This window comes from Nerophis ophidion, linkage group LG25 (genome assembly GCF_033978795.1).
Source record: "Nerophis ophidion isolate RoL-2023_Sa linkage group LG25, RoL_Noph_v1.0, whole genome shotgun sequence".
Classification (NCBI taxonomy): domain Eukaryota; kingdom Metazoa; phylum Chordata; class Actinopteri; order Syngnathiformes; family Syngnathidae; genus Nerophis; species Nerophis ophidion.
This window is the reverse complement of record NC_084635.1, coordinates 852,978-862,730: the sequence shown is the minus strand read 5'-3', so window position 1 is coordinate 862,730 and position 9,753 is coordinate 852,978. Positions and strand designations below refer to the sequence as shown.

The following is a 9,753-nucleotide window of genomic DNA, read 5'->3' as shown; positions in this document are numbered from 1 at the left end:
CCTTGTGAAAAATTAACAAGGGGTGAGTGTGTGTTTGTGTGAGGAAGGAATTACAGGTTAATAGCCAGGTGAGCTTTGCCTTCCGGCTCAGCTCCTTCTTCACCACAACGGATCGGTACAACGTCCGCATTACTGAAGACGCCCCAATATGTAATATTGAACGTGTGGGACTACATTATTTATGTATATATATATATATATATATATATATAATGTGTATATATATATATATATATGTATATGTATATATGTATATGTATATGTATGTATTTGTGGGAAAAATCACAAGACTACTTCATCTCTACAGAAGTGTTTCATGAGGGGTTCCCTCAATCATCAGGAGATTTTAATGGAAGCATTCACATACAATGGTTTATATAGGGCACAGAGTGGGTGGGTACAGGCAGGCGTAGGGGTGTGGTGATTGGCTCATGTGTTACCTGGGAGGTGTTTCCGTCTGTGGCGGCATGTTGAAATGATTTCACTGCACTTGTTGAGGGATGATAGATCTGGATGATATATAATAAACAGTTTCTCTTTTAAGCATAGGTTGCATCTTTTATTACCACTGTTGTAAGGTGTGATGGATGCAAGAATTTGCCATGTTATTGAATATTCAACATTATTGTCTTTGAGGTTCCAAATGTGTTTGCTGAGTTCGGTAGAATTCTGCAAAGTCTGGTTTCTAAAGGAGGCCCTGTGATTATTCATCTGGTTTTGAACGCTCCTTCGGTCAATCCTACGTACGTGTCGGATGTGTTAATGTCCTTGGGTGTTACCTTTGCTTGGTAAACGACTGATGTGTGTAAGCACCCTCCGTTGAGAGGGCAATCAGGTTTCTTGCGACAGTTACATTCCTTATTGGTTTCAGAGTCGTTTAGTCTGGGGGTGGGCAGTCCTTTTGCAATTGCTTTGTTGTGGTTTGAAATGATTTGTTGCATGTTATTCATACAGCTGTAGCTCAATTTAATGTTGTTCTTGTTGAATATTTTTCTTAGGGTGTTGCCTTTGGGGAAGTGTTTGTTGACAAAATTCCCCAAAAACGTGCAGGTCCTCTTTAAAATCTCATCTTTAGCCTTAGTATTCACTTGAATGAACCTATTGGGACAGACGTTGCCCCCCCCCTCTGTTGACAATCAAGACTTCCCTGCCATCTCGCACTGCCTGGTTATAATTCCACTTTCTCTCGGCATTGTGAAAAAAAAACAAGGGGTGAGTGTGTGTTTGTGTGAGGAAGGAATTACAGGTTAATAGCCAGGAGAGGTATCACTCCAGGCTGCTCAGCCATGAGGAAAATGAGAATTTTCACTGACTTAAAAGGCTCCTGTCAAACTAACGTGATGTTAATATTTCAAAGTAGTCATGACTTCGGGTCTTTTGTACCAGGAGACCTGTAGGGTCTCTTTGTGGAGCGCTTGAGCATCACAATATTATGACGCCACGCTCACCTAATGCCACACTTGACGCGTTTCATGCAAATAAAAATCTACCTACTGTGAAGCAAGCCAAGTCAACTCATGTTCATAGAACATGCACAAAAGTGTGAACACAATATCAATGTTTTAACTAAGCCATTACACAGAAAGCTTGTTATTAGGGAAAAAATAAACCCTCCACGCCTTTCTGGAAGCCCGTTTGGGTTGAGGTCTGCTGGGTGTTGTCCCCGCATGGGTCTTACCGTGGCACCTCGGTGGGTTGAATGGTATTCTGCAGTGTTGCATGGCGGCCAGCTGCAGCAGGTGGGATCTTTTCCTCTCCTCAGGGGGAGGGTCTGCCAGGGCTGTTCCATCTCCATTGTTGGGGTCCCTGCAAGTGTTCCCATGGTTCCCATGGGGCAGGCCCTGCCGTGCTCTCCTAGGGCGGGGTTGGGTTTATGGGGGCCTAGCCGGTTTCTTGTGGGGTGGAATGGTCTTCCCTGTGTCTCCTGCTTCTCCCGTGCCTTGTCCTCTGCCGGGCGCATCTGTCTATGGTGGGCACGGTTCTGGTGGTCCTGCTGTGGCCGACTTGGGTGTGTCGGCCTGGGGCAGGCCCTGCCGTGCTCTTCTGGGGTAGGGTTGGGCTTACGGGGGCCGGTTTGCTTGTGGGCTGCAGTGGTCTTTCCGTCCGGCTGTGGGGAGTGTCTGGGCCCCTCGGGGCGTCCCGTCTTTCTGCCCGCCTTGGGTATAATATCTCGCTGGCTTGAGGGCTGGCTGTCTCCTTCTTCTCCCGTGCCTTGTCCTCTGCCGGGTGTATCTGGCTACAACCAGTGGCGGCACGGTTCTGGTCGTCCGGCTGTGGCCAACTTGGGTGTGTCGGCCTGGGGCAGGCCCTGCCGTGCTCTTCTGGGGTAGGGTTGGGCTTACGGGGGCCGGTTTGCTTGTGAGCTGCAGTGGTCTTTCCGTCCGGCTGTGGGGAGTGTCTGGGCCCCTCGGGGCGTCCCGTCTTTCTGCCCGCCTTGGGTATAATATCTCGCTGTCTTGAGGGCTGGCTGTCTCCTTCTTCTCCTGTGCCTTGTCCTCTGCCGGGCGCATCTGTCTACAGCCAGCGTCGGCACGGTGGACCCGGTTCTGGTGGTCCTGATTCTGGTGGTCCTGCTTCGACCGACTTGGGTTTGTCGGCCTGGGGCAGGCCCTGCCCTGCTCTCCTGGGGCGAGGGTGTGCTCGGGGGGCCTGGTTGCTTGTGGGGTGGAGTGTTCTTCCCGTCTGGTTGCGGGGAGTCTTCGGGCCCCTTGGGGCGGGCTGTCCGGTCTTTCTGCCTGTCTCGGATATAGTCTCTCACTGGCTTGGGCCTTGGCTTCTCCTGCGCCTTGCCCTCTGCCGGGCACATCTGTCTACAGCCAGCGGCAGTGGTGGGCTCAGAAAAATTTTCCTTTCTTTGGTTGTTTTGCAGCTTCTGCTATGATAGCCGTAATTGGACGTAGGCATTGGCATCGACTTATGTCTTTTTAAGAAATGTAAGGCAAGTCAACACATTTTTTGTTTTTTGTGTAGCCCTCGTTAATGTTGCTAAGTGCCAGTGAGAGCGATACAGACCCCCTCAGGTTGTGACCAGGTGTCATTAAACTAGTTGTAAGTCTATGTATGTGTCATCCCAGAAGTAATGAAGATATATTTAATGAAGGTTGAAAAGTTACCAAGGGCTGCTTTGTTTGTTTGACATTGTCATTACTGCCACAAGTGGTGGAAACGTGTATTACAACTGAATACACATACGTACTGAGAAACATACATTTTTTTGGCGGCCCAGCAATAAGCCTGACGGTTGAGGAAAAACTGGATTAGTTCATTCCGGAAAGAGAAGGCCAAGAATTTTTAAGAAACCTACAGTCTTTTGACACTCGTCATATTCCCTTCGTCTTTTTTCCCGCAGCGTTACGTCGTGTGCTCCTGCAGCTGAGCTCTGCTAGGGTTTGAAGTCATCCTCTCGGCCCCTCATATCATTCATGTCCTGGGAGACGCGGGGTCCTCGCTCTCATGTGTCGGCTCCAAGAAGCAAAGAGATGCACGCACCAGGACTCTCACTTCTCTCCGCTGGGATGATCTCTTTCTTTTTTTCTGCATTTCTAAGTCATCTGCTTTCAAAGGCGGCGGTGGTGGCGGCAGTCGGGATCAGACGAGCCTCTGCGGGGCAGCTGGTATCTATCTTTCGCCGTCGCTCTCTTCAATATGTATTTGGAGGTGTTTGGCTGGGCCGTCTCAGAGGGGGGCAGGAACTGGGCCTTACACATGAAAGCTTTTTCAATTTTACTTATGCTCGCCGAAAAGTATGTGTGTTTTTTTGTTGTTCTTTTTTTTGAAGAAGAAGGAGGCGGATCTCCAGGGGGTTCTGGGGGTGTGTGTGTGTGTGTGTGTGTGTGTGTGTGTGTGTGTGTGTGTGTGTGTGTGTGTGTGTGTGTGTGTGTGTGTGTGTGTGTGTGTGTGTGTGTGTGTCCCAATCATGATGCCCACCAAAGTGTAGCCAGAAGAGATGAAGGCGCTCACAAGAAAGACATGCTAACATTTGCACTTCTTTGAAAAGCAACACTGTGGCTATGTTCAATAGGGCAGGGGTCAGCAACCTTTTTGAAAGCAAGAGCTACTTCTTGGGTACTGATTCATGCGAAGGGCTACCAGTTTGATACACACTTAAATAAATTGCCATGAGTTTGACCCGGCGGAAATTCTAGACCTGCGCTAATAAAAATAATATTTTGCCAAAGGAGTTTGACCCGGCGTTAATCCTGAGCTGGCGGTAATGCTGAGCATGCGCTAATTATTTTGCGAAACGAGTTTGACCCGGCAGTAATTCTAGTCAGGCGCATGCTATATACCCGGCGCCAATTCAAGGAAATACCATATTTCTATTATTTTTAGGGTCCTTGGCCCATGGCACTGTGTTTTATTATTATTCCGCACCTATGCGCTGTAATTTGACCCCCTTAACATGCTTCAAAACTCACCAAATTTGACACACACGTCGGTATAGCAAACCTTCCCAACATATTAAGCAACCAATCCCCCAAAATGAAAATTGCGCTCTAGCGCCCCCTAGGAAAAAATTACAGACAAAACTGCATGTAACTTCTGTTGGGAATGTCATAGCGACATGGAACAAAAACTCCTATGTAGGTCTGACTTAGACCCAATTTTCATAGACTCACTTCTTTCAGCAAGAATCTACAGGAAGTTGGCAAAAACCCCTTCAAAATAAAATTTTCGCAAAAAATGCAATTTTTGCCTCTTTGCGCTGTAATTTGACCCCTTTAAACTGCTTCAAAAGTCACCAAACTTGGCGCACACATAAGGACTGGCGAATATTGCGATCTAATGAAAAAAACAAACCCCAAAACTGAAAATTGCGCTCCAGCGCTATTTTTGAATAAAACACTGAAAAAACTGCTCCTAGGAAGAAAACACAGACAAAATTGCTTGTAACTTCCGGTAAGAATATCGGAGAGACATGAAACAAAAACCTCTATGTAGGTCTCGCTTAGACCTACATTTCATAGATTGACAACCCCCAACAAAAATCAACAGGAAGTTTGCAATCCCCCCTTCAAAACAAAAGTTTTGTAAAAACCGGTCACCTTTCTTCAAACATTATCTCCTCTGAGTGCGTTTGTGGTTTTGGCTTCAAACTCGCACAGGAGAGAGATTGAACCCTTCTGATTAAAAGTATAGAACAGAGTTTTGATAAGTTCTCAGGTTTTGATTCTACGCGGCTTCAAAGAACCCCTGTGCAAAGTCTCCTAAAAAATATCATTTTTGCCTCTTTGAGCTGTTATTTGACCCCCTTAAAATGCTTCTAAACTCACCAAACTTGACACACACATCAGGTCTGGCAAAAATTGCCATCTGATGAAAAAACCTAACCTCAAAACTCAAAATTGCGCTCTACCGCCCCCCTAGGAATACAACACGGACAAACTGCTCCTAGGAAGAAAACACAGACAAAACTGCTTGTAACTTCCGGTAGGAATGTTAGAGAGACATGAAACAAAAAACACTATGTAGGTCTCACTTAGACCTACATTTTAATAATTAACATACTTTAGCAAAAATCAACAGGAAGTTTGATATTTTCACTTCAATACAACAACTGCATTACTTTCACAATGCATTAGATTATCAAAATAGTGGCTCCAAGGCGTCTTCTAACGCTTATCCGGCCGTGGGTCTCGGGGGCAGCAGCCAAAGGCGGACCCGACCAACGCTGCTTGCAGCTTTAATTATTATTATTTTTATTTTTTTCTAATACACTGTAGCACTTTGAGGTTGTTAGCTCAATGTAAAGTGCTTTTTACAAATAAAATCTATTATTATTGTTTATTGTGTAGTAAAAAAAACAAAAAACACACACAACAATAAAATCTGTCTGTTGTTTTTCAGGGTGTGAACTTCTGTCCAGGTCAGGAGGTGCCGGGCGTGACCACACACGAGCAGACGGAGCACACCATGCAGCCTCTCGTTTTCCACCTGGGCCGGGATCCTGGGGAGAAGTTCCCGATCAGGTCAGTGGGTCTGGAATTTGCAAGTAGAGTGAACGAGGGCGATAAACCAAACAAAGAAAACGAGGTGAGAAGAGGAGGACAGTTTACTGCCGCTTGCACGGACTGCTGATGGGATCAATGCGGACCCGGCGGCAGAAATACGAAGGCCGCCGATTGATCCGCTCAGTGGGAGCGCGCCCGATTGCACTCTTGTCTTTTGTGATTGCAAACAGCCGCCTTAAAGATCGCCGTGTCACATTCAGCACTCGCTTACACTGCCGCCGCCGGTTAAAAATTGCAGGATAAATTGTCCAGGCTTGGATCCAGAGCGAGTGCTGTTTAATGAGTTGTTGTGTCGTTTGGCTGCAGCTCAGAGGAGAGCGAGCCTCCCAACAAGAAGACTGAATGAGGGTGTAAATATGTTATGGACGGACTAGACTTGGGGCACCTCTTCATCAATCAAAGATTCTACTTGATTAAATTCAATTTGTTGTGTATTAGGGGAGGCCGGCCTTTAAGTGAAGACATTTACTTGGTCGGGGGTCGGGGGGCGTGGTTAAGACGGGAGGAGTATATTTACAGCTAGAATTCACCAAGTCAAGTATTTCACATATATATAAGAAATACTTGACTTTCAGTGAATTCTAGCTATATGTAAGGTATATATATTTATTTTTTTATATATACAGGTGCTGGTCATATTATTAGAATATCATGAAAAAGTTGATTTATTTCAGTAATTACATTCAGAACGTGAAACTTACATATTATATCAATTCATTACACACATAGTTATATATTTGAAATGTTTATTTCTTTAAATTTTGATGATTAGTACTGACAATTACTGAAAATCCCAAATTCAGTATCTCAGAAAATTAGAATATTAGTTACAACTACTACCAAAAAATATTTTTTAGAAATGTAGGCCAACAGAAAAGTATGAAGATGGAAAGTTTCAGCATGTACGGCAATCAATACTTAGTTGCAGCTCCTTTTGCCTGAATTGCTGCAGCAATACATGGAGTCCAGCAGTCTGTTGCACCCTCAGGTGTTATGAGAGCCCAGCTTGCTTTAATAGTGGCCTTCAGCTCTTCAGCATTGTTGCATCTTCCGCTTCACAATACCACATAGCTTTTCTATGGGGTTAAGGTCAGGTGAGTTTGCAGGCCAATCAAGAACAGGGATACCATGCTCCTTAAAGCAGGTCCTGGTAGATTTGGCACTGTGTGCAGGTGCCAAGTCATGTTGGAAAATGAAATCTTCACCTCCATAAAATTGGTCCGCGGCAGGCAGCATAAAGTGTTGTAAAACTTCCTGGTAGACTGCTGCAATGACCCTAGACCTCAGGAAACCCAGTGGACCAACACCAGCAGATGACATGGCACCCCAGACCATTACCCATTGTGGACATTTGACACTGGACTTCAGGCAACGTGGATTCTGTGCCTCTCCTGTCTTCCTCCAGACTCTGGGACCTTGATTTCCAAAGGAGATACAACATTTACTTTCATCTGAAAACATAAGTTTGGACCACTCAGCAGCAGTCCAGTCCTTTTTGTCTTGAGCCCAGGCGAGACGCTTTTGACGTTGTCTCTTATTGAAGAGTGGCTTTACACAAGGAATGCGACAGCTGAAGCCCATATCTTGCATACGTCGGTGCGTGGTGGTTCTTGAAGCACTGACTCCAGCTGCAGTCCACTCTTTGTGGATCTCCCTCACATTTTTGAATGTGTTTTGTTTGACAATCCTCTCCATGGTGCGGTTATCCCTCTTGCTTGTACACAATTTTTCTAGCGCATCTTTGTCTTCCCTTGGCCTCTCTATTAATGTGCTTGGACACAGAGCTCTGGGAACATCCAACCTCTTTGGCAATGACCTTTTGTGTCTTGCCCTCCTTCTTTAAAGTATCAATGGTCATCTTTTGGACAGTTGTCAAGTCAGCAGTCTTCCCCAGGATTGTGTGTCATACAGAATCAAAACCAGAGACCATTTAATGGCTTTTCCAGGTGTTTTGAGTGAGTTAGCTAATTAGAGTGTGGCACCAGGTGTCTTCAATATCTGACCTTTTCACCATATTCTCATTTTCTGAGATGTTGAATTTAGGGTTTTCATTGGTTGTCAGCTATAATCATCTCCTTTTTGGCAAAAAACACTTGAAATGTATCAGTCTGTTTGGAATGAATGTATACATTCTACAAGTCTGATTTTCTAAATGGAATTTCTGAAATAAATCAACTTTTTCATGATATTCTAATAATATGACAAGCACCTGTATATAATATGAATAAGAGAACAGATGACAACTTTTGTTCCCGGCTCTGTACCTGCTAGTTTCCCTGCTAGGCTCTTACTTGCTAGCTCCAATGCTTGCCCCTTTGTTTTTTGCCTTCTGTGCTTTTAGCACGTTTTTCTTTAAGGTCCGATTAATTTTTAAATAAATAATTTATTCCTACCTTCACGCTGCGTCCGAAGCCCGTCTGCATTCCTGGGAGAACGAACTCCGCACCACGATGCGACCCGTACAAACAACTTTAACGCTGTTACAAATATGCGCCACATTGTGAACCCACACCAAACAAGAATGACAAACACATTTTGGGAGAACATCCGCACCGTAACACGACATAAACACAACATAAACACACCAGAACAAAATACCTAGAACCTCTTGCAGCACTAACTCTTACAGGATGCTACAATATACCCCCCCCCCCCCAAACCCCCAGCTAGCATCAAGCTTGGGCATTTTCACAAGCAGAGTCTTACTGTGCGTTCAAGTGTTTTCTTATCAGGCAGACTTGCTTTGCTACCATAGGAAATTGCAACATTACAGTCTGACTCAATTGCCGGTACTTTTGAAGAATAATAAATGTTAATTTTCTAGTAATAAAATCTATTGTTTTATGAATAGAACATTTTACATTGAGTTGTGCCCTGCAAAGTATTTCAACTATCTTTTGTACTTATTACACACCAGCTGTTAAATTGTTAATTGTGAAGTGAAATGAATTATATTTATACAGCGCTTTTCTCTAGTGACTCAAAGCGCTTTACATAGTGAAACCCAATATCCAAGTTACATTTTGAAACCAATGTGGGTGGCACTGGGAGCAGGTGGGTAAAGTGTCTTGCCCAAGGACACAATGGGAGAAACTAGGATGGCGGAAGCGGGGATCGAACCAGGAACCCTCAAGTTGCTGGCGCGGCCACTCTACCAACCGAGCTATACCGCCCCAATTGTACTTTGCATCTTTGCTGTAGTTTCCGTTACTGTTTTATACGTTTCCATATTTAATTTTCCTGAGGGAACTCTCCTGAAGGAATCAATAAAGTACTATCTATCTATCTATCTATCCATCCATCCATCCATCCATCCATCCATCCATCCATCCATCCATCTATCTATCTATTGTTGCATTTTGACCAGGTTTTCTGCTCCCCCCCCAGGTTTGTTTGATGACACATAAGCTGGTAATAAATCCCAGACAGAGTAGCTTGTTTTGATATTTTAATCCAAAGCTTTGGGAGACCATCTATGCACAACACATTCAATTTGCATCGCCATAGTTGATCTGCAAATACTACCAAAGTTTCGCATTTTATCCTCTCTCACTCGCCCCCCTCCTCCTCCCCTCCCCCTCCAGAACGAATTCCCATATCCATTCTCCTTCTAAGCCTGGGACATTTGAGATAAGAAGGGTGTTTTGGCTGCTAGTCACATTTCAAGCTTCAAGGTCTACGCATGCCCAACACTTAGCTGTTTTAAAATATGACTAGGATTTTAAAAGATATCTATCCATCC

At 44.7% G+C, this 9,753-nt stretch overlaps 1 protein-coding gene across 1 annotated transcript in view; it reads left to right on the top strand.

Annotated features, from left to right (window-relative positions):
• Nucleotides 1–9,753, top strand: part of galns (galactosamine (N-acetyl)-6-sulfatase) — a 72,782-nt gene that overhangs the window by 42,372 nt on the left and 20,657 nt on the right. The window contains exon 12 of the mRNA XM_061887118.1: nucleotides 5,848–5,969. Within this exon, the coding sequence (XP_061743102.1) occupies nucleotides 5,848–5,969 (122 nt within the window). The remainder of the gene's footprint in view (nucleotides 1–5,847; nucleotides 5,970–9,753) is intronic.